General features: G+C 47.7%; 1 protein-coding gene across 1 annotated transcript in view; it reads left to right on the forward strand.

The window, feature by feature from the left end:
* Positions 1-21,757, forward strand: part of BLK (BLK proto-oncogene, Src family tyrosine kinase) — a 39,817-nt gene extending 18,060 nt beyond the window's left edge. The window contains exons 4-13 of the mRNA XM_054383686.1: positions 4,164-4,257; positions 5,254-5,352; positions 8,101-8,204; positions 10,079-10,228; positions 10,781-10,933; positions 12,127-12,306; positions 13,630-13,706; positions 19,310-19,460; positions 21,034-21,165; positions 21,549-21,757. Of these exons, the coding sequence (XP_054239661.1) occupies positions 4,164-4,257; positions 5,254-5,352; positions 8,101-8,204; positions 10,079-10,228; positions 10,781-10,933; positions 12,127-12,306; positions 13,630-13,706; positions 19,310-19,460; positions 21,034-21,165; positions 21,549-21,757 (1,349 nt within the window). The remainder of the gene's footprint in view (positions 1-4,163; positions 4,258-5,253; positions 5,353-8,100; positions 8,205-10,078; positions 10,229-10,780; positions 10,934-12,126; positions 12,307-13,629; positions 13,707-19,309; positions 19,461-21,033; positions 21,166-21,548) is intronic.
* The last annotated feature ends 3,423 nt before the right edge of the window (positions 21,758-25,180 follow it).

The following is a 25,180-nucleotide window of genomic DNA, read 5'->3' on the forward strand; positions in this document are numbered from 1 at the left end:
ATCAAAGCTACCTTTTTAATGTTATTTTCTGGAGAATTTTAAATCCAAATGGATTCTCATTTTTGTTTTGGTGCTGCTCTGTGCTTGTAGATGTTTACACATCTCCTTCTGGCTTGAAAAGAAAAAGTGTGAGCACTGCATTGTTATAGAGGTGATTCTGCCACTCTGCTCTGGTGAGACCTCACCTGGAGTACTGTGTGCAGGTGTCAATATAGGAAGGACATGGACCTGATGGAGAGAGTCCAGAGGAAGGCCATGAAAATGATCAGGGTGTTGGAGCAGCTCTGCTACGAGGGCTTGTTCAGACTGAAAGAGAAGAAGCTCTGGGGAGACCTAATAGCAGCCTGCCAGTACCTGAAGGGGGCTACAGGAAGGACGGAGAGAGACTGTTTGCAAAGGCCTGCAGTGACAGGACAAGAGACAATGGCTTCAAACTAGAGAGGAGCAGATTTAGATTGGATGTTAGGAACCCTGGAACAGGTTGCCCAGGGAGGTGGTTGAGGTCCCTTCCCTGGAGATATTCAAGGCAAGACTTGACAAGGCCCTGGGCAGCTTGATCTAGTTGGGGATGTCCCTGCTGACTGCAGGGATGTCGAACTGGATGACTTTTGGAGGCCCCTTTCAGTGTAAACCATTCTGTGATTCCACGATTCTATGATTCTTTCACTTTCAAGAGGAGCAGGACAGCATGGTGTGGATAAGCATGTTTGTTGTGGACACCATGCAGTAGGCATATGCCCAAAAAACCTTCCATGTCTTTGAAGCTGTATGAGAGTAACTTTCTCAAGGAGGCAACAAGAGTTTGGGTGCATTTCTAAAGCCCAAACACTTTGAGATCCCCCAGGGGGAAGCCCCCAGTTGTGCAAACTATTTTAAGACTTCAAAAGATCCTTCCTTGTGACTGATCATCCTTTTCACAGAATCACAGAATGTTAGGGGCTGGAAGGGACCTCAAAAGATCATCCAGTCCAACCCCCCTGCCAGAGCAGGATCACCTGTACCAGATCACACAGGAACACATCCAGGCAGGTCTTGAATATCTCCAGAGAGGGAGACTCCACAACCCCCCTGGGCAGCCTGTTCCAGTCTCCTGTCACCCTCACAGTGAAAACATTTTTCCTCCTGTTTCCATGGAACTTCCTATGCCTTAACTTCCACCCATTGTCCCTTGTGCTGTCATTGGGCATCACCAAGAAGAGCCTGACTCCATCCTCTTGGCACTCGCCCTTTCCATATTGATAAACATGAATGAGGTCAGCCCTCAGTCTCCTCCTCTCCAGACTAAAGAGCCTCAGCTCCCTCAGTCTCTCCTCATAAGGAAGATGTTCCATCTCCTTAGTAAGGCTCTGCTGAGACCTCTCATGGATCTCCAAGTCCCTCCTCACAAGCCAGAAGGGGAATGCTCAGGGCTTCAGTTTACAATGCTACGTTTCCTCCCACACTGCCCTGACAAAAGCCAGGCTGCCCTAGAGACACCTTATCTGGGATGACAAAGGGCCAGTCTGGCTCTCTTGCTGGTGGCATTATTTGAAAAGGTCATACAGAGACTGTGGCTTGACAGCCTGTTTTGAAGCATGCTAATAATAGACTGTCCATGCTCTCGGTGTGTTAATGAGGCTGTGCACAAAACAAACCCTTCCCCCACCTCCTGCTCTCCTTCAGCTCTCTTCCTCTTTTTTCCTTTCCCTGTCTTCTTTTTAATTTTTCTCTTTCTCTCTTTTTCTTTGTCTTTTTCTATTTTCCTGTCTTTTGTTTTTCTTTTTTCTTTTTTTTTCTTTTTCTTTTTCTTTGTCTTTTACTTTTTCTTTTTCTTTTTCTTTTTCTTTTCCTTTTTCTTTTCCTTTTTCTTTTCCTTTTCCTTTTCCTTTTTCTTTTTCTTTTTCTTTTCCTTTTCCTTTTCCTTTTCCTTTTTCTTTTTCTTTTTCTTTTTCTTTTTCTTTTTCTTTTTCTTTTTCTTTTTCTTTTTGTTTTTCTTTTTCTTTTTCTTTTTCTTTTTCTTTTTCTTTTTCTTTTTCTTTTTCTTTTTCTTTTTCTTTTTCTTTTTCTTTTTCTTTTTCTTTTTCTTTTCCTTTTCCTTTTCCTTTTCCTTTTCCTTTTCCTTTTCCTTTTCCTTTTCCTTTTTCTTTTCCTTTTCCTTTTCTTTTTCTTTTTCTTTTTCTTTTTCTTTTTCTTTTTCTTTTTCTTTTTCTTTTTCTTTTTCTTTTCTTTCTTTTCCTTTTTCCTTTTCCTTTTCCTTTTCCTTTTCCTTTTCCTTTTCCTTTTCCTTTTCCTTTTCCTTTTCCTTTTCCTTTTCCTTTTCCTTTTTCTTTTTCTTTTTCTTTTTCTTTTTCTTTTTCTTTTTCTTTTTCTTTTTCTTTTTCTTTTTCTTTTTCTTTTTCTTTTTCTTTTTCTTTTATTTCTTTCTCCTTTTATTTCTCTTTTTCATTTTCTTTTCCTTTCTTTCCTTTTTCTATTCCTTTTTCTTTTTCTTCATTTTTTTTCCTACCACTGTGTTTTGGTTTGATTTTTCTGTTTCTGTGTGTATTCTGATCCTCTTTATAAAGTCTGAGCTGCCCCTCAATAGCTGTCCAATTCTACTTCAGTAACTGTGAGCCTACAGAGCACATGTGAACAGCACCAACAGCACCAACACAACCTGAGCAGGCAAAGGCAGCAATTCATCAAATTCATCAAATCATTCAGGTTGGAAAAGGCCTTTAAGATCATCAAACCCTTTAAGATCATCAAACCCTTTAAGATCATCAAACCCAGCTGTTAAACCAACTCAGACGGATCACCACTAAACCATGGCCCTCAGCACCACACCTACACATCTTTCAAATCCCTCCAAGGGTGGTGTCTCCACCACTTCCCTGGGCAGCCTGTTCTAGGGTTTGGCAACCCTTTTGGGGAAGAAATTCAGCTCCGGCCCACAGAGAGCTGTCCCAAAATGGATTAGTAGCCTGGTGACACATGTACCAAGTGGTGGCTTTGTGACACACAGCACAACCAGCATGCAGCAGAGAGTGAAAGTTCATTTAGGCTCGATCAGCATGGCTGGAGTGTAAGTACCATGGTAAAGTAAGGCATGAGGACACAGATTGGCTCACAACCTCAGTCCGGGTGGGTTGCAAGAGAAACAGGAGACCCAGAACACTGTTTTTGTGGTCTGAAGCATGCAAAGTGCATAGGGCCAGGGAAAGGGATCCCTGGGAATGATTCTGCTCTGTTTCTGGAGAAAAGAAAGCTCAGAGGAGATCTTCTCACTCTCTACAACTACCTGAGAGGAGGTTGCAGTAAGGTGGGGAGTTGGGTCTCTTCTCCAAAGTGACAAGAAATGGAAGAAGAGGAAACCGCCTCCAGTTGCACCAGGAGAGGTTTAGGTAGGACATTAGGAAAAATTTCTTTATGGAAAGGGTTATCAAGCCCTGGAACAGTCTGCCCAGGGAAGTGGTGGAGTCACCAGCTGTCAAGATGTCTAGATATGGTGCTTAGGGACATGATTTAGTGGTGACCCAGCAGCTCTGGGTTAATTATTGGACTCAAGAATCATAAAGGTCTCTTCCAGCCCAAAAGATTCTGATTTGATGAATTTCAGCCAAATGGAGCAGCCAGGCCCTATAGAAGTGATGAGTTGAAAGTGACAACAAAGCTTAAACACAGTGGCACATCTGCAAGTGTGTAAAAGGGATGGCAAGATACAGGTTGAATCTGGAGCATCTGTAAAGAGAGTTAAATCCTAGCACTGGGCTCAAATAACTAAAACTGAGACAACTTTTTACCTTTTTTAATCAAGAAAGCCTCACCTTTTTCACTCAAATCCCAGAGCCACTGTGGGAAACTGCTACAGCAGTTTTACTTTATCACCATGCAGAACTCAAACCAAGCACTGACAGGTTATTTGGGACCTTTCTTCTTCCCCATGAACCTTGGGGGTTTTGTGTGAGGGGGTCTGGACTGCTTGAAGAACACATCCACAGGAAACACTTCAGTGAATCAGCTTAGCCCCCGAGCAGAGGCTGAAGTGGATAAGAAAGCTGGGGGTGGGGGGAAGCTTAGCCTTTGGGGGACAGGGAAGGTGACAGCCCCTGTCTGTGGGGCATGAACTGCTCTGAACATCCCAGTGTGAATCCTGTCCCCACCAGGGAATCCACTGGATTCAGTGGTGCTGTTTCTTCTTTCAGATAACTTGATTGTCATTGCACTCTATGATTTCCCTGCCTCAAGTGACCGTGACCTGCAGCTGGTCAAGGGAGAGAAGCTCCAAGTCCTCTCCAAGTAAGTGACCTGCTGCCAAAGAGGAGTTCAAAGATGAGCATGGTGAAGCTTGGAAAGGATAGACCTTGGGATGAAACATCAATTTTCAGCTCATCAGAGCTGTGCCTGTGCCTTAGCTTTGTCCAGAGTATGGCTCTGGGAGCTTTCTTTTCTCTGCAAGGTGGAGAAGGTGACAACTATGTGTTTTCTTTGGGTTATGGATACTTTTAGGTCAGATAATGTCCCTGCCTGGATACTTCTGGGACCTTTTTCGCTGCTGGTGTGCGTGGGTGCAGAAGTAGCACAAATAACAACGATAAAACCTAACTCCTCTTTCATATTTTGTGCTAATTGTGCTATTTTAAAGGATGTGGGTTGGGTGTAGTCAGAGGAAGGGACAGAATCTGGTGGTTTCATTTCACTTTCTTCTCAAGCTCATGAGAGAAGAGGTTGGTAGTTCATCTGTCCACTCCATAACAGAGCAGAGGTGGTCTTAAGGAGGTTATCTGGCTTTACAGGGCTGCTCCATACTTGATCTCTCTGTCAAGTGGTATTCAGAAGTGATATTTCTCACCCAGATGCTGTTGGCTGGGACCCATGGGGCAGGGGAGGCTGCTGGGTGGGGTCATGGCTGATGGAAGAGTCAGTGGTGGGGGAGTGAAGCAGTGAGGTGTTCTGCAAAGGAAGGAACAGAAAGGAGGAGCCCTGCTGCTCCTATGTGAGAAAGGCAAAATAAATTCCATGGTGACCCAAATGTCTCTCCTCTCACCTGGGGCAAGTAGCAGAGGTTTGAGTCTGTGACCACTTTGTACTTCCTCTGTGTTTGTGGTAAGACTCCAGAAGTCCCTGAGAGACCAACAGTGGTGAAAAAATAAAAAGGGAGCTGTAGAATGGATTAAGGAGTGTTGGCCTATTTTCAGTAGGAAAAAAAAAAAAAAACCAATCCATAACCCCTGCCTTAGCTTGACATGAAACTCCCTCCAGGCACTCACATTTTGTCTTCTGCTTGCTTTGCAGCGAGGGGGACTGGTGGTTGGCCAAGTCCCTCAGCAGTGGGAGGAAAGGCTACATCCCCAGCAACTTTGTGGCACAAGTAGACAGTTTGGAAGAGGAAAAGTAAGTGTGTGAGCTTCTGAATGCCAAACACTGATGCAGTGTTCTCTCAGCAAGCTATGGGAACAGCTCTATTTGCCACTGTGAAGGTGTCACTGCTGGGCTGGACAGCAAAAGGTCTTTCATCAGCCCCAGCAATGCTGCCCAAGAGTTCTGGAGAAGTTTGAAGCACGATGTGGGTGTGAAAGAGGGAGGATGAGATAGCTACAGGGCAAGGCAGAAAAGACTTCGATCCTGTTGGTTGCATCCACTGTGGAAAAGAAGTGTTGTAGGGAGAGAACATAAAGGTTAGGTTTGCACTGGGAAATTTGCAGTGCCAGGGACCATCACAGGATCCCAGGATGTTAGGGGGTGGAAGGGACCTCTGGAGATCAAATCCAACCCCCCTGCCAGAGCAGGACCAGAGAATCCAGCACAGGTCACACAGGAATGCATCCAGATGGGGCTTGAAAGTCTCCAGAGAAGGAGACTTCACAACCTCTCTGGGCAGCCTATTCCAGTGCTCTGTGACCCTCACAGTGAAGAAGTTCCTCCTCATGTTGAGGTGGAACCTCCTGTGCTGTGGTTTATATCCATTACCCCTTGTCCTATCAGAGGGTGCAAGTGAGCAGAGCCTGGCCCCTGCCTCTTGACCCCCAGCCCTTAGATCTTTATGAACATTTATTAAATCCCCTCTCAGCCTTCTCTTCTCCAGACTAACCAGCCCCAGGGCTCTCAGCCTCTCCTCATAGGGCAGTGCTCCAGTCATCCTTGTAGCTCTCTGTTGGACTCTCTCCAGCAGATCCCTATCCCTCTGAAAGGGGAGCCCCAAACTGGATGCAATATTCCAGGTGTGGCCTCAACAGGGCAGAGTAGAGGGGGAAGAGAACCTCCCTGGATCTGCTGGACACACTCCTCTGAATGCACCCCAGGATCCCATTGTCCACCCACAGGCACAGTGTTAAACTTTCTCAGCCTCCAAGATGGTTCCTGTGTGCAATCTGGGACTGGGGAATCACTTGGGAAGGAATGCATTGGATCAGGTCTTGGGTCTGCCACAGACCACACTAACAACTTAATAAGGAAGACAGCTGAGTGCCAGTGCCCAAGCCCACAGCCTGGCACTGTTTGTTTCATTAGCACAGACACAGCATTCATTTTTGGCTCCCTGCAAAGAAGAGGGTAAGAAAGACTTGAACCAGAAGGGTTTATGATGGCTATAAAACATGCACCAGAATAAACATCCTGTGCATGATAGAATCCTTTGTGCTGAGAGGAGCTTTCAAAGGGCATCTAGTCCAACAATGCTGCAGTGAGCAGGGACATCTCCAACTAGAGCAGGTTACTCATGGCCCCATCCAAACTCACCTAGAATGTTTTCAGGGACAGGACATCTACTACCTCTCTGGGCAACCTGTGTCCCTGTTTCACCCCCCCCCAGTGCAAACAATTTCTTCCTTCTATCTATTCTAAATCTCTCCTCTTCTGGTTCAAATCCACCACTCTTTGGCCTGTTGCAAGGATTGTCTTCATGTTTCTTATAAGCCTCCTTTAAGTACTGAAATGTTGCAATAAGGTCTCCCTAGAGCTTTCTCTTCTCCAGGCTGAAGAACTCCAACTCTCTCAGCCTGTCCTCACAGCAGAGGTGTTCCAGTCCTCTGATCACTTTTGTGGCCTCCTCTGGACCTGCTCTTACAGGTCCATGTCATTCCTGAGGAGTGCTGAGGAGCCCAGGGCTGGACACTGCACTGCAGGTGGGGACTCATGAGAGCCAAGTAGAGGTGCAGCATCAAGGCTCAGTCCCTCTGCCTGACTCAGCCTTCGATAAATCCAGCAAGTATGTAGCAGCACATGGAAAAGTGGCTGTGACATAAAGTCTCCTTGTATCCCAAAGGTATCTTTAACTGGTGCTATGCATCCTGTGCTCAGCTTCCAGCCCATGTACCTGCTTTACTCACAGCCTGCCTGGGCACTGCTCAGGGCTTACTCCCTCGCCAGGAGAGCTGTGAGTCCCTGTGTGCCTCAGAGGCTGTGCTCAGGCTGAGCTTTGCCTTCTCTCCCATGCAAGGTGCTGCACACACCATCTACTCTCTGCTCTGGCTGTATTGCTAGGCTGAGAATGGTCAGAGGAGTGGAAGCCCTGTGCTGTGAGGAAAGGCTGAGGGAGCTGGGTTTGTCCAGCCTTGAGAAGAGAAGGCTTAGGGAATGCCTCATTGCCATGGACCTGTACATAAAGGGTGGCTACCAGGAGGATGGAGGCTCCCTTCTTATGAGGAGTCACATGGGAAAGACAAGGGGTGGTGGGTACAAGTTACTCCTGAGGAGATTCCTATTGGAATCCAGAAGAAAACGTTTCACCATGAGAACAGTCAGACATTGGAATCATCTCCCAAGGGAAGCAGTGGATTCCCATGCATTGGATGGTTTTAAGACTCAGCTTGACACGGTGCTGGGCCATCTCATTTCAGCTACACTGTCACCTGGAAAAGTTGGACCAGATGATGCTTGGGGTTCCTTCCAGCCTGGCATTCTGTGAAATAAAGCCACAATGACTGAAATCTGGTGTAACTCTACCAAACCCAGTCGATTACTACCACTTTCCAGCAGACAAAACCTCTATTTGCTGATACAAAATACCCCTCACGGTTTCATGAACGTAATGGTGACCAAAGGAACCAACTGGAAAGAATCCAGGGTTTGGGTTTTTGTTTTTGTTTTTTTTTTTAGACCTTTTCCTTTTCAAGAAATGATTGTACCTTTCCTATCTCCCAGGTGGTATTTTAAAACTCTGAGCAGAAAAGATGCTGAACGGCTGCTGTTGTCTCCTGGTAACAAAGTTGGCTCTTTCCTGGTCCGAGAGAGTGAAACCAGCAAAGGTGAGCTCCACAGAGCTGAGGGAAGCTCCTTGCTACTGCCACAGCTTGGAGAACCTTCCAGACCCTGTGTGTTATCTGACTGAGCAAACCAGCACTTGCTAGGCTCAGCAGGGCTGCAGCAGGGAGCTGGGGATATGGAGGGGAAAGCTTTTGCTCGTGCTGTTACTAGTATGTGTAGTTTAGGCTGTGGTAGGGGTGGTTCTTGTCATCATACTTTGTGACAGAGATGCAGGAACACAGATAAGCAAAAGAGGCTTTTCAAAAGGATGTGTAGGGTTTTTTTCTTCTCCCCAGGGGAATGTTAGTTTTTGGCAAAAGGAGAGTCACCTATGCAGTCCTGGAGAAGTTTTTCTCTTCCCTGCAGCAGAAACTTGCAGAATTTTTGGAAAAAAAAATATTTTTTGGTGTCTTCCTCCTCTACCACCTCTCTCACTTTGATATGATCAGCAACATTTGACCTTCAGGGCCAAGCATGAGTCTAAACTAAGGACAGTGGCCTCCTTCACTGCTGGCAGTGGAGGGTGATTGTCTTGTATCAGGTTGTCCCAGCCACAGTGGAATGTATTCTGCTGCCTAAGAGCAGCAACTATCACAGCCCATCCTAGGAGGTATCTCATTTTCCTCATGGTTAATGATACTGAAGATCATAGAATCATTTTGGTTAAGATCATCAAGTCCAACCATGGATCATCTTTGTGGCCCTTCCCTGGACCCTCTCCAACAATTAAGATCTGCAAAAGAAAACTCTCAGGGTATGGGGACATTGGATGATGCTGAGAAGGGACATTTTGCTCCTGAACCTACCTGGTGGTTCATCTCCTTGTCAGTCCTGTGTTTCTACAGACTACTGAGACTGCAGTCACTTGTTTCGTTAGGAGGAGATTGGGGTTGACAGAGCACAGATGAGAGATATGGAGCTGTGACAAGACCATCAAGACCTTGTGGCCAAGAGAGTCAATGGGATCCTGGGATGCATCAAGAAGGGTGTGTCCAGCAGGTCTAGGGAAGTTCTTCTACCCCTCTACTCTGCCCTGCTGAGACCAGACCTGGAATCCTGTGTCCAGTTTTGAGCTCCCCAGTTCAGGAGAGACAGAGACCTGCTGGAGAGAATCCAACAGAGAGCCACGAGGATGATTAGGGGACTTGAGCATCTCCCTGTGAAGAGAGACTGAGAGCCCTGGGGCTGTTTAGTCTGGAGAAGAGAAGACTGAGAGGGGATCTGATCAATGTCTATCAATAGCTGAGGGGTGGATGTCAAGTGGAGGGGGCCAGGCTCTTTTTGGCAGGGCACAATAATAAGATAAGAAACAACAGGTACAAGCTTGAACATAGAAGATTTCACTTCAGCATGAGGAGAAACTTCTTTGCAGTGAGGGTGACAGAGCACTGGAAAGGCTGCCCAGAGAGGTTGTGGAGTCTTCTCTGGAGACTTTCCAAACCCACCTGGATGTATTCCTGTGCAGACTACCCTGAGTGATTCTGCTTTGGCAGGGGGGATGGACTCCATGATCTCTTGAGGTCCCTTCCAACCTCTGATGTACTGTATGTGTGATCCTGAATGTCTAATTGCTCTGGCAATGTGCTATTGATTGCCATGCTTCTTCCTTAGGGGTGATGGTCATGGCAGAGGCAAGTTTTACTCAACAAAGCCTCAACAGCTCTGGCTAAACATTGAGGAACTTCTATCCTCTCCACTTGCCTTAGAGAGAAGGAAGCTTGTTAGTTTTCATTCTGGTGGGACTTGCCCTGAGAAGACATCAGCAAGGGCTGGAAGAGGTTTCTGCAGCTGGAGGCAGACAAAGGAAGAGGAGGTAGCTAGTCCCTGAGTAGTTTATAATTTGTCCTCACACTTCCTTCTCCTGTTTATTCCCCAGATTCCTATTCCTTGTCAGTGAGAGATGGTGATTCTGCCCATGGGGATATCATCAAGCACTACAGGATCCGCTCCTTAGACGGTGGGGGCTACTACATCTCCCCCAGGATGACTTTCCCCAGCCTGCCAGAACTCATCCATCATTACAGCCGTAAGTGGCTTGCCTTCCCTACTGGCTTTGTCTCCTAGACCAAGAAGAAAGTGGGCATGGGGGCAGGAAGAGGACAGCCTCACTAGCTACCCACACCACTCCATGTGGTCCCATGGGCCAGGTGTGCTCCTGCAGGCAGAACTTGGACATCCATATCCTGCTTTTCATCCTAGGGCATTGAGAGGGTAAGCTCTGCCTACAGCTCTATAACCAGGGATATCTCCTGATAGGAAAGGGATACAGAGGAGGGATGTTTGGGCTAGCTGGGCAGGAGGATTTGCTCCTCTATGTCTTTCTTTAAGCTTTTTGCTTTCATTCACCCAAGTTCTTTCTCGGTGCCAGAATCCAAACATCCAAATCATTTGTGCAATTGTGGAGGTTCAATAGATTCTCAGAGTGGTTTGGGTTAGAATGGACCTTAAAAACCACCTAGCTCCAATCCCCCTGCCATGGATTTCACACAGATTGACTTTTTCTGGCCTGTGTAGATGGAGGAGGAGGTTAGCTCTGCCATCTGTCTGCTGAACTGCCTGCTGCTTTGTCCTCATACAGAGAAAGGGGATGGCCTGTGCCAGCGGCTCACTGCTCCCTGCAAGTCCCTGGTGCCCCAGAGACCCTGGGCACAGGATGAGTGGGAGATCCCAAGGGAGTCTCTGAAGCTGGTGAAGAAACTTGGCAGTGGGCAATTTGGGGAAGTGTGGATGGGTAAGTATAATCCTCCCCATTCCAGGGAAAAAACCCTCAGGAACAGAGGAGCTGTTTCCCTGAGACAGGGTAGGCTCTGTGTGTGGGGGGGTGTGTGTGTGTGTTGTAAAGTGTTAATATATTTGTGGGTACTCAGACAGCAGTTGGTGCCATCCTCCAGGTTGTGTGTGCACAGGGCATGAGTTTCTTAAGGTAGATGCATGTGAGAGGTCTTGAAGCAACTACATAATCACAGAATGGCTCAGGTTGGAAGGGACCTCAGAAATCATCTACTCCAACCTCTCTGCCATGGGCAGGGATGCCTCTCAACTGGACTTGGCTGCTCAAGGCCTCATCCTGCCTGGCCTGGAATACCCCCAGGGAGGAGGTATCCACAGCCTCCCTGGGCAACATATTCCACCCTTGCACTGAAGAACTTCTTCCTAAGATTCAGTCTGAACCTACTCTCTCTCAGCTTAAAACCATTCCCCCTTGTCCTGTTGCTAGACTCCCTTATGGAAAGTCCCCCTCCAGCCTTTCTGTAGGATCCCTTCAGGTATTGGAATATATCAACTCCTGAGACATGCTGTCATCCTTCCTGGGAATCCTGGGCATGGTTGTAGGATCCTAAGATGCACACAGTATCTGGATAACACTACCCCACTTTTTCTGCTTCCCTGTTCCACTTTAAAACCTAGATCTCAATCCCTTGCACCTCCCTGCCCACTGCTATTCAGGGGAGAGGCTATGGGGTGAGCTCTGCTTCCTTTGCTGTCCTGTTTGTGGTTGCCTGTTGCCTTGGCAATTGAGATTGTGGAGAGGATCAGACTGTCAACATCCTGCCTGCAGAGTCCTGGCTTTTTCAATTGCATCTGGATTATTGGAGAACTCAGCTGGTGGGAGACTCCAGAGGAGCCTTGCAAGGCTGGGATGACTGTGTGAGGATGTGCTCAATGCATGAGTGTCCATCTCCCAGAGCAAGGATGATCCCTGATGAAGCCAGATGGATTCACGGTTATGAATCCATCTGCCTCTCCCTTCTCTCATTCCTACTGGCTGTTCAGTGCCCACTGGCATTTAGATTTCTTTCTGAGAGAGTGAAAGCTGTGGCTGTGGTTTTCTGTTCCCTGACCCCAGAGCTCTTCTGCTCCTAATGGATAGAGCCCACAGAGAGGTGGAAATTCCTCAGCTCATCATTACCCATCTCTCTGCAGGCTACTACAAGAACAACATCAAGGTGGCTGTGAAGACCATGAAGGAGGGCAGTATGGATCCTGAGGCTTTCTTGGCAGAAGCAAACTTGATGAAGAGACTCCAGCATAACAAACTGGTCCGGCTGTATGCAGTAGTCACCAAGCAGCCAATCTACATTGTGACAGAGTACATGGCCAATGGTAAAGAGCCTCACTGAGGTTTTTGTTGGGTCAATGAGCCCCCTGGTACCTCCATATACAATGAGGAGTGGGGAGGAGGACATTGTACCACATCTGGAAGCAGAAAGACTGAAGTGATCCAGAAGTTTGTTTGCATGAATGGACTTCTTGGGCCACTAAATCCTGCCTTTTGTGGTCCCCTGTTTCAAAAGCTACTGCACCAGAATGGTGGTGCTGAAAAGTATTAAAAGTTCTCATCTCCACTGTTCCTACTGGAATTCTCTTTCAGGCTTTTACTCCCCTCAGGGTGAAATTGTCTGTCTATTTTTTTTTATTTTTTTTTTTTCCCCAGTTGTCTATAAGGCTTTGAGTGGTGAATGTCAGGAGGTTTGCAAAAGCTCTCTGCAAGATAGAGCTGGGAAATGGGCTGTGTTTGGGAACTTTCTCAGTGGAAGATGCTTCAGCAAACACTCATTATTGTTCCTCCAATTTTTTTCCAGGTGAAGATAGATTTATCACAAACTAGAATAATAGAATAGTTTGGGTTGGAAGGGATGTTTAAAGGTCTCCTTATCCAACCCCTCTGCAATAAGCAGGAGCATGTCTAACCAGAGCAGGTTGCTCAGAGCCCCATCTAACCTGATCTGAAATGTTTCCAAAGGTGTGATGTCTACCACTCTCTGGACAACCTGTGCCAGTGTTTCACCATCTTCAGTGTAAAAAAATCTCTTCCTTCTATCTAGTCTGAACCTCCCCTCTTTTAGTTTAACACCCTTCTGTCACAACAGTCTCTGGTATAAAGTTTGTCTCCTTCTTACTTATAAAGCCTTGAAATTACTAAAAGACCACACAAAGGTCTTCCAGAAGCCTTCTTTTCTCCAGGCTGAGCACCCCCAATTCTCTGAGCCTGTCCTCACAGCAGAGGTGTCCCAGCCCTCTGATCATTTTTGTGGCTTCCTCTGGTCCCACTCCAACAGGTCCATGTTTTTCCTGGGCTGAGGACTCCAGAGCTGGACACAGCATGGCAGGTGGAGCCTCATGAGAGCAGAGCAGAGAGGCAGAATCCCCACCCTCAACCTGCTGGCCACGTTGCTTTGGATGCAGCCCAGGATACAGTTGGATGCTTGGGCTGGGAGCACACATTGCTGGCTCATGTCCAGCTTTTCACCCACCAGTACCCCCAAGTCCTCCTCTGCAGGGCTGCTCTCAATCCCTTCCTCTCCCAGCCTGTATGATACCAGGGCATATCAATGCAGAGAATGTCAGGCTGGATTTGTTGCATATATTCCAACAAGCAGCAGGGAAAGCAAGCTATAGACTTATTCAGTCTCTCCTCTTTTGCAGGGTGTCTGCTGGATTACTTGAAAACAGAAGAAGGAAGCCAGCTGAATCTCCCCAAACTGATTGATATGTCTGCCCAGGTTAGTGAGCAGCCTCTGGGAAACTGACAACAGCTCACAATTTGTTATTGCCTGAGTGAAACTGTGCTTGGGATTTGATGATCTTAGAGGTCTTTTTTTTTTTTTTCCCCCCCCAACCAAAAGGGTTCTGTGATTCTGAATTCTTGCAGGTCTGAAGGATGCAAAAAGATTTCCTGGAGAAAAACAGCACCTCCTGGTGTGCTCTCTTAGGGTTTCTCTCTCAGTCCTGTCATGCTATTATTCCTGTCAGCAATGCTCTTCTCATCTGACAGTCCTAGAGATTTGGGGGTTGCTTCTCTTTTGTTTTTTGTTTGGTTGGTTGGATTTTTTGGGGGGGCAGAGGGGGTTGTTTTGTTTTGTGTTTCTTTGGGGTTTGTTTTGTTGTTAGTTGTTGTTTTTTGTTTTGGGGGCAGGTGTGATTTTGTTTGTTTGATTTGTGGTTTTTTTGTTTGGTTTGGTTGCTTTGCTTTGCTTTACTTAGCTTTGGTTTGCTTTGCTTTGATTTCCTTTGCTTTGCTTTGCTTTGCTTCACTTTGCTTTGCTTTGCTTTGCTTCACTTTGCTTTGCTTTGCTTTGCTTTGCTTTCTTTTGCTTTGCTTTCTTTTGCTTTGCTTTGCTTTGCTTTCTTTTGCTTTGCTTTGCTTTCTTTTGTTTTGTTCTGTTTGGTTTTTCTGGCTTGCTGCATAGGAAATAAATTTCTTTCTCTTTTTACCAAAAGGAAGAAAAAGCTCCACAAAGAAACTTTCAAGAGACTTCCAGTGTAGACACATGCTAGCTTGCAGCAACCCTCCCATCCTTATGAACAGGCATGAAGGATGTTCATCAAGGACCCTCAAACCTGAGAGTGTTGTTTCTTATGAGAAAAAAAAGCCTTTAAGCTTTGTAGGGTTGTTTCCCTCTAAGTGTGATCAGGCTGTAAATGCCAATAGTTGCAGCTGCACTATCCAGAAGTGCCTCAAAACCCAAACAGGTCAAAGCCATGGAAATCATAACCAGAATGGCAGCATCCCTTGGCCACAAGTTTGACATGAAGGATGAGACTGACAAAAATCACTGCCAGCTGTTGACAGAGTTTGCCCCCCCCAGAGCAGAGACAGGCTAATTTTGGAAGTATTAGGAAAAAAAAAATCATGAAGTGTCAGTATCATGGCAGAACACAGAAAATCATACACTGATAGAATGGTTTGGGTTGGAAGGGGTATTTAAAGGCCATCTAGTCCAACCACACTTCAGTAAGCATAGAATTACTGAGTGGTCCAGGCTGGAAGGGACCTCCAAAGGTCATCCAGTTCAACATCCCTGCAGTCAGCAGGCACATCCCCAACTAGATCAGGCTGCCCAGAGTCTTGTTGAGTCTTACCTTGAATATCTCCAGATAAGGGACCTCAACCACCTCCCTGAGCAACCTGTTCCAGGGTTCCACCACCCTCATAATGAAGAGCTTCTTCCTGATATCCAATCTAAATCTGCTCTTCTCTAGTTTGAAGCCATTGCCCCTTGTCCTGTCACTGCAGGCCTTTGTAAACAGTCCCTCTCCATCCTTCATGTAGCCTTCTTCAGGTACTGGCAGGCTGCTATTAGGTCTCCCTGGACCTTCCTCTTCTCCAGGATGAACACCCCCAGCTCCCTCAGCCTGTCCTCACAGCAGAGCTGCTCCAACCCCCTGAGCATTTTTGTGGCCCTCCTCTGGCCCCTCTCCATCAGGTCCATGTCCTTCCTACATTGAGGGCTCCAGAGCTGCACACAGTACTCCAGGTGAGGTCTCACCAGAGCAGAGCAAAGTGTCAGAATCACCTCTCTGGATCTGCTGGCATCACATCTTTTGATGCAGCCCAGGATGTGATTTGCCTTCTGTGCTGCAAGCTCACACTGCCTGCTCATGTCCAGCTTCTCATCCACCATCACCCCCAAGTCCTTTTCCTCAGTTCTGCTTTCTAACACCTCATCCCCAGTCTGTATTGATAGTAAGCAGGAATATCTTCAATTAGATCAGGTCCAACCTGACCTTGAATGTTTCCAGGGATGGGGCCACTGACTAGATCAGAATACAACACAGCTGTTTTGGTGCATGGGGCTGGGATTTGCTCATAAGATCACTCAGCTATGTTGGGTCAAAGCAAGCCTAGGTGAAGAACGTGTAGAGGATGGTCAGTTGGTTCCAGCCAGCATTCAGAATTGTTTTATGATCTGTTAGGAAATGAAGAATCTTAACATTTGAGGAAATGTTCTGTGATAATGGAAGATTTTCCTTCTTGCTTTAAACATGATGAAAATATTTAAATGCAGTGTCCCCATCTGTCATTTTCATTCTCCTCTGCATCCTTACAAAGGGTGCAGAGGAGCCCAGCTCAGTGCCTGCCTTCTTCTCTAGTGATAAATTTGCCTCATCTGCAGCTTTATCTTTGTTGTCTGTGAGAGAATCTGGGGTCACCTGTAGCAGGAGGGATGGAATACCTCTACTATGAGGACAGGCTGAGAGAGTTGGGGTTATTCAGTCTGGAGAAGAGAAGATCACTCTAGTGAGATCTTACTGTGGTCTTTAAGTACTTAATGGGTGCCTGTAAGAAAGAGGAGGACAATCTTTTGGGCAAGACCTGTTGTGACAGGACAAGGAGTGGTGGTTTCAAACTAAAATAGGGGAGATTCAGGCTAGATGGAAGTTTACTCTGAGGGTGGCAAAACACTGGCACAGGTTGACCAGAGCTGTAGAAGTCTCATCCCTGGAAATATTCCAGATCAGATTGGATGAGACTCTGAGCAACCTGCTGTAGCTGGAAATGTCCCTGTTCACTGCAGGGTTGTTGGACTAGATGACCTTTAAAGTGCCCTTTCAACCAAAACTATTCTATGGTTCTATGATCCTTGATTAATATCTTTCCCTTAATGCATTTCTTCTTTCTTTTCCTCTTTCTCCTTTTACCTTCCCACTTGCCTCTCTCTTTACCTCCCCACTTCCCTCCCTCTCTCCCTTTTTCATTCTTCCATTCCTTCTCTGGAAATGTATAGCCTATGGTTCATTTTAAATTCCTGATGATAAGCAGAATGGTCCAAATTCAACCATACTCCAGACCCCTTGGGTTTAGTAAGAACATTACCCCAGAGACTGGCTTGATGTATTTATGTGAGAAAGGGAAGTGCTGTAGGCAGAGCAATCTGCACCCAGCTGTAGTGACTGGGGTAGGCCAGAACAAAGCTGCTTTGAGGCAGGGACAGTAGAAGCTATGACTACTCAAGCACTTACCCAATGCAACACTATGCACTGAGCATATGGAATAACAAAGTATTTCCAGGTAGGTGCCTTGGAGTAATCTGGAGAAGGCTGAGGGATCCTGTCTCTCCCAGCCATGAGGGTGGTATAGGTCCCACTCACCACTGGCTGCAGGAAGCCCTGGGAGAAACTCATCTCAGAGCAGCCTCATGCACCCAAATCTCTGCAAGTTCAGGGTTGAAGCCTTGAATATGATTGCACAACATGCCCTGAAACCCACCCACTACAGTGGTCAAATAGTCCTCACAGCTGATGTCATCACTAGGCTTGAGCAATTGACAGTGGATGTTACCTCTCCAGGAGCACCTGGAAGCACTCACCCACCCTACACAACCCTCTTGCATCCTTCCACACCCTTTTCAGCATCCTACACCACTCTCAGGACCAGGAGAGTTGCAGGCCAGGCACACACAGCAATACAAAGCACCACCCTACAGAAGCCACCTGCAGTAGGTGGGGTAGGAAGGACTTTCCCACTCCTCAAAGCAAAGCACAGCTTTCATCATTGATCCTCCCACCCAGCTGCCACCTCCCCAGAGCAAGGATTCAGATGTTTCCTGGGTGTTTCTGGGAAAAGGACAGTCTCTTGAGCTCTTTTGCAATCTGTCCATCTGTGGTGTCAGGATGACATCACAGCCCACCAGATACCCAGCCCTCTCCAGCACAGCTTTCAATCAAGCAACATCCGCTGGAGCTAAAATTAGAACCCTCTGGGCCAATGCACTCGATCCTGTGGTCACTCTCTAGGGTGCAAGCTCAGAAGCATGCTGGGCTGGAATGGGCCCATCACTGGGTACTATCTCATTAACATCAGGACAGGAAATTACATCAATTCTTCCATTTTCCACTGCATCAAATAGCACTTGCTCTGAAGGGCTGTTGACACAAGTCAGAAATGCAGCGTTGGAAAGTATGTGTTAGTATCCTGTTTGAAACCACAAGCAAGTCAAGATGCTGATGTGAATCTGTATGGAGTGGAAAATTGCTCTGCCCTCACCCACAGGCCTATAAAAGCTTCAACAGGTACTAACATTATTAGCAGGGACTGCAAGCATCGACTCACCCTCCTGCTAAATGCCTGACCCCGATCTGAGACTCAACTCAGAGAGTAACTTCGTGAGCTCTTTCTTCTCTATCTCCCTGCATCCAGCAATAAAAGATTGCTGATGTCATTCATTGAGGCTTGTCATACACCAAGCACTTCCCCAGGGGCACAAAGGAGCTAAAGGCTGCAAGGGGATCTTGGGAGCAAGAACCTCCCGAAGCAAAGTTCGGAGATGTCTAAAGAAGGCAGCACATGTCCAGGGCAAAGAACTTGTCCATGGATGTACTCTTCATCCAGTCATATTTCTGTGAGGATCTGGGTCTTCTGCTCTAATGCATCCTGCAGATATCAGAGTGTGTTTTGTCCTGAGTTCTAGTGTGGATCCAGAATAGGATCCAGCATAGGTCTTCTGCTCTAATGCATCCTGCAGATATCAGAGAGTGTTGTGTCCTGAGTCCTAGTCTGGATCCAGCATAGGAAAAGAAAACACCAATTTCTTTGTTTTTGTTGTTGTTGTGGAGGGATATCCACCCCATCCCAAAGTAGATCAGTGAGGGAGATCAGAGGAGGTTGCTGAGAAACATTTAACTGTTCTCCTAGGTCTAGACTTTGCTCCTGTGACTGAAGGACAGGCAAATCCTTTGATGATTTATTTTTTTGTTCCCCCCCTGTGTTTAATTCACATATTTGATCTGGAGTGTTTGTGATTAAAATCCCAGCTAGAGAGGAGAGTCTTGTGGCAGAAACTGTGACTGCATTGATGAAGTTTCAGCTTGGCTCCAACTTTCTGCATCTCGTTGCAGACACGACTCACCGCTGTCACTTCTGAGCAAAACAGAGAGTGAAGCTCCTGTTCTGCTTGACTCACCTGCTTAAAGCTTTTGGTGGCTGGGTGGATGCTGGTAGAGCTGAACATGTGAACACATACATGGGCAAGCAATGTATGTATGTACATCTCTGTCCACCTGTTTGTCTGTCTGGCCATCCATCCACAGTGCATGTGCCATAGAATCATAGAACTGTAGAGTGGTTTGGGTTGGAAGGGACCTTTGAAAGCCTTTAGTCCACCTCCCCCTCCTGCAGTAAGCAGGGACATCTTCAACTGCATCAGGCTGCTCAGGGCAACGTTCAGCCTGACCTGGAATGTTTCCAGCATTCATGTCCACACACATGGAGGCATGTAACTCTCTATGCATGATGGGCTTTGGTAAAGGTGGGTGAGGTGCAGCCAAGCTGATTTCTTGTCATGAGGAGGCAACTGATGAAGATGGACTCTTCCTCCTCTCTTAGGTGGCAGAGGGAATGGCATACATCGAGCGCATGAACTCCATCCACCGTGACTTGAGGGCTGCCAACATCCTCGTCTCAGAGACACTCTGCTGCAAAATTGCTGATTTTGGCCTGGCCAGAATCATTGAGAATGAGTACCTGGCACAAGAAGGTTGGTGTCATTCCCAGCATTGCCTCCCCAACACCTTTCCCTTATCTCTAGTCCTCCTGCCATGCAGACATGCCCAGCTCTGGAGTGTCCAAGGGCTGGGCTGGGACCAGGCACAGGGTATGGTGGCTGATGGCATGAAACCAGAGTCCCCACTGCTGCTGCAGTCAGCACCCAGGAAGCAGGGACAGCAAGCAGGAGAGCCAAATATTGTCTAGGAGAGACAGCAGAACTTGGGGACAATAAAGAAAAAGTGAGGTTTGCAGAGGAAACAGGAAAAATGCCGTTTGGTATTGTTTGGAAGAGTCTGTTGAGTCTCAAGTCATGTTCCTGAACATGAGGAAAAGCTTTCCTTTGAGGGTGACAGAGCTCTGGGCCAAGCTGCCCAGAGAGTCTGTGGAGTCTCCTTCTCTGGAGAGATTCCCAACCTGCTTGGACATGATCCTGGGCAACCTGCTCTAAGTGAAGCTTCTTTAGCAGCGGAGTTGGACTTAGATAATCTCCAGAGGTCACTTCCAACCCCCACCACTCCGTGATTCAGTGATTGTGTCATTGGAGAAATCTGACCTCAGTGAAAGAAATCTGCTGCCTATGCCTATGTTTTCACAGTGAGTCAGTCCAAAGGGAAGGAAATAGCAGTGTAACTCAGTCATCACACTGCAGAGGGGAGCTGGAGCCACCAGTCTGGACAGCTGCTCTCAATGCAGGCTGCTCTCAAAGCCTGTATTGGTATTGAGAATATGAAATCACAGAATCACAGAAATATTCAGGTTGGAAAAGACCCTCAGGATCACCAAGCCCGACCAATAACCCTACTCTACAAGGTTCACCTCTAAACCATATCCCCAAGCACCACATCCAAACCACCTCTAAACACATCCAGGGTTGGTGACTCAACCACCTCCCTGGGCAGCACATTCCAAGGCCTGACCACTCTTGCTGGGAAAAAATGTTTCTTAATGTCCAGTCTGAACCTACCCAGTCACAGCTTGAGGCCATTCCCTCTTCTTCTATCACTAATTACCTGTGAGAAAAGACCAGCAGCAGCCTCTCTGCAATGTTCTTTCAGGAGGTTGCAGAGAGCAATGTGGTCTCCCCTCAGCCTCCTCATTTTCAAACTAACCATCCCCAGCTCCCTCAGTCACTCTTCACAAGATTTATTCTCCAGGCCCTTCACAGCTTCCTTGCCCTCCTCTGCACTGGCTCCAGCCCCTCCACATCTCTCCTGTACTGAGTGCCCAAAACTGGACACAACACTCGAGGTGTGGCCTCACCAGAGCTGAGTACAAGGGGCAGTCACCTCCCTACTCCTGCTGGACACAGCATTTCTGATACAAGCCAGGATGCCTTTGGCTTTAATGGCCACCTGGGCACGCTGCTTGCTCATATTCAGCTGCTCATAGATTAGAACCCCCAGGTCCCTTTCTGCCAGACAGCTTTCCAGCCACACTGCCCCAAGCCTGCTGTGTTGCTTGGGGTTGTTGTGACCCAAGTGCAGGACCTTGCACTTGGCCTTCTTGAAGGCCATGAGATGTTGTACCCCCACATGCTATTTCCCTTCATTTCCTCTGGACAGGTGCCAAATTCCCAATCAAATGGACAGCCCCAGAGGCCATCAACTTTGGAGTTTTCACCATCAAATCTGACGTGTGGTCTTTTGGAATCCTCCTGACAGAAATCATAACCTACGGCAGGATCCCTTACCCAGGTACAAGCATGCTGCAAGCACAGGAGGAGTGTGAATTGATTTCAAGGCCACCTAGTGCTGCTTTACCCTTGGAGACACACAGCCAAGCGTGCACATGTGTGCCCAGACACACACCCCCTGTGTCTTCATGCTGGGTTTCTTTTCCCAGGCTCCCAGGAGCCCCAGTTACACCTGTGCCAGGCAAAACCTATGGGGGGAAGTCAGGGAGGGGACAGAGGGATGGAGGGGGGAGCACAAGCCTGAAGAAGGGCTGTTGCCAGATACAGCCCAGAATTGCAGTCCGTTATGCTCCTCCAGCTCTGCCTGGATGTGAGCTACTGGCATCACTGAGTTTCACCCCCAGGGTGCTGAATAACTCCTGCTGGGCTGTTTTTTCCCTCCAGGGATGACCAACCCCGAGGTGATTCGCAACCTGGAGCGGGGCTACCGCATGCCCTGCCCGGACATGTGTCCCCTTGAGCTCTACAACATCATCCTGAAGTGCTGGAGAAACAAGCCTGAGGATCGTCCCACCTTTGAATACCTGCAGTCTGTCCTTGAGGACTTTTACACTGCCACAGAGAAGCAGTATGAGCCAGAGCCTCAGCAGTGAGCCACTGTCCCATGAGCCAGAGCCTCGGCAGTCAGCCACTGCCCCTCTCTCACCTGGAGACAGAGCTGGAGGAAAGCCATGATTCAACATGGAGAGCAGTGAGCCACTGTCCCTGTCTCACCTAGGGACACAGCAGGAGGAAAGCCACCACTCGACAATGGCTCATTTCAGACCTTTCTCCGTGTGCCACTGTGATGCATTTAGGGACTGGAAATGAGGAGAGACATGAGGGTGGTGGATGTTGCCAGCTCTGTGGTTATCCTGGAGACTATGAGGTGGCTGAGAGCTGGCACAGCTCCATCCTCATCCACCTTGGAGGTCTGCATCCCACTTCACAGGTATCATCTCTGTCATGAAGAACAGCAAGCTCCTTCATGACCCACCTGAACACAGTGAAGCTGCTCAGCCTCACAACTGCAGCCCCAGGAAGAAGGGGTAATGGCTGAGCTGGTGGCAAGAAGCTGCACAATCTCTCTCCCCATTCTGATGCCACTGCTGGCAATACTACACCTCCCTTCATGCCACCTGTTGGGGTGGAAACATGTCCTGTCTGTACCTCCTTGGGCCATGCCAGTCCCACAAGCTCTGGAGCAATCTCTGCCCCAAGTCAATAATAAAGAAGTGGAAGTGGACATTTCCTACTTCTTTATTCAAGCATCAGGGTGAGAACAGGCTCTTGTGCTTCCCATCCCCATTTCCAGACCATGCAGGAGAAGGGGAAAGGCCATGGAACTCCCCTATTATGACAGGACAAGGGCTTCTGGTTTAAAATGAAAAGAGGGGAGATTCAGACTAGATAGAAGGAAGAAAGTGTTTAAGGGTGGTGAGACATTGGCACAGGTTCCTCAGGGAGGTGGTAAAATGCCTCATCCCTGGAACCATTCCAGGTCAGGTTAGATGGGGCTCTGAGAAACCTGCTCATTGCAGGCAGGTTAATCCAGGTGCTCTGTAAAGGTCTCTTCTAACCCAACCCAGTCTATGGTTCTATGCTTTTTAGAAACTCTCTGAGCTGTTTAAAGCAGGAGTGCATAAACAATGCAGCAAACAGCAACCCTCCAGTTCTTAAAGCTGCAGATGTATATTAAAAACAAAGGAAGCCCCTCCCCCCCATATTCTTTTTGTCCTCCAAGTCCTTGCTTTGCACACTGCAGATAAGAAGAATCATGCAAAGAAAGGCTGAGAGAGCTGGGTTTGTTCAGCCTTGAGAAGAGGAGGCTTAGGGGGATAATTTATTGCCATGGACCAGTACACAAACGGTGCCTGCTCACTGCGGGGCGGTGGGACTGGAGATGCTCTTTGAAAGTCCCTTCCAACCGAAACCTTTCTGTGATCCTATGCCCGGAGGCAGGAGAGCTTTTCATGGTGTGGCCACGAGATGTCCTTCCCTCCCCGCGAATCTACGTGGCTCCTGCCACCCAGTTGAGGGGGTGGGACTGAAACGTTTATTTATATAGATAAATACCTCAGAAATAAAAACTATCCTGCTTGCTTTCCTGAGAGCTTCACTGCACAAGTTCCTGCTGCAGCACCCATGCATCATGCCAGCCTCATGGTGGGTCCCACTCCACAGCCAGCTCCAGGAGGATTCAAATGCCATTTCCCTGACTTCTAGTGCATCTCTGAGCCTCAGCTGTGCTGGGAATGCCCACCTCAGGCTGCTGGGTGTTATCCAGTCTGCAGTGAGACTGGGTTGAGGAGTGGAGGATGAAGAAATAAGGCATAGATAGCACGCTGAAGGGATGTGAAGACCCCAAGTGTGAGCACCCAGCCTGGGACCCAGGTGGACTCTCACTTACGCTCATGGCACTGAGCAGCATCTCCTCAGGGTGCTTGGTCTACTGTGTTCTACCTCATGAACCAGGGATTGAATTTTTCTGTAGAGGATTGCTCTCATGGTGTAACAAGGCTGATACAAGAAAGAGACGTCAGAGATGACCCAATGTGGCAGATAAAAACACCTGACCATCACCAGCATGTGACACAGAGTGACTCATGCACACCACTGCTGCAAGAGAGCCTAGAGGGGAAAAGGAGTGGGGCAAAGGATAAGAAATCTGTACGGATTTGGGGCCCTCAGCAGCTACCTTCATTCCCAAGCCTTGATCTTCAGTGCCATCTTCTTTAGCCTGGAGAAGAGGAGGCTCAGGGGTGACCTCATTGCTGTCTACAACTACCTGAGGGGAGGTTGTAGCCAGGTGGGGTTGCTCTCTTCTCCCAGGCAACCAGCACCAGAACAAGAGGACACAGTCTCAAGCTGTGCCAGGGGAGGTCTGGGCTGGGTGTTAGGAGGAAGTTCTTCACAGAGAGAGAGATTGCCCATTGGAATGTGCTGCCCAGGGAGGTGGTGGAGTCACCATCCCTGGAGATGTTCAAGAGAAGCCTGGATGAGGCACTTAGTGCCATGGTCTGGTTGATTGCTTAGGGCTGGGTGATAGGTTGGACTGGATGATCTTAGAGGTCTCTTCCAACATGGTTGATTCTATGATTCTATAAATCACAGAATCACAGAAATATTCAGGTTGGAAGAGACCCTCAGGATCACCAAGTCCAACCAATAACCCTACTCTACAAGGTTCACCTCTAAACCATATCCCCAAGCACCACATCCAAAACACCTCTAAACACATCCAGGGCTGGTGACTCCACCACCTCCCTGGGCAGCACATTCCAATGTCTGACCATTCTTTCCATGAAAAAATGTTTCCTAATGCCTAGTCTGAACCTACCCAGTCATAGCTTGAGGCCATTCCCTCTTCTTCTATCACTAATCACCTGTGAGAAGAGACCAGCAGCAGCCTCTCTACAATGTCCTTTTGGGTAGCTGTAGACAGCAATGAGGTCTCTCCTCAGCCTCCTCTTTCCCAAACTAACGATTCCCAGCTCCCTCAGTTGTTCCTCATAAGATTTATTCACCAAATAAATATCACCTGCCTGTTGCCTGTGATGAGACAGTGCCCACTGTGGTGCCCTCATGACTGCCCAAGTGTTCCCTAGGAGATGAGATGCTTGTGTCAGCATGCACAGTGCTTTCCCTGGATTCAGCTGTTGCCTCCCTCCCCCTCCTTTGCAGAGTCACAGCTAGGAGAAGGAGCATGTAGGGACTGTTTTAACATTCACGAGAGGTCAAAGTCTCTGGACTGTGCCTCCTGCTGAAGCTGAAACTCTCTCTGGAGACAGCTGGCTTATAAAGTGTGGAAATGTCACCCCCTGCATCCTGAAGAGGAATGTTTCCAGAGATGAGGCATCCATCACCTCTCTGGGAAACCTCTGCCAGTGCCTCACCACTCTCAGAGTAAATAATTTCTTCTGAATCTTCCCTCTTTTAGTTTAAAAACTTCACCCCTTGTCCTGTCCCAACAGACCCTGCTAAAATGCTTCTCCTCTGTCCCCATCTTTCTTACAGGTCCCTTTAGGTAGTGAAAG

This window comes from Indicator indicator, chromosome 9 (genome assembly GCF_027791375.1).
Source record: "Indicator indicator isolate 239-I01 chromosome 9, UM_Iind_1.1, whole genome shotgun sequence".
NCBI lineage: Eukaryota > Metazoa > Chordata > Aves > Piciformes > Indicatoridae > Indicator > Indicator indicator.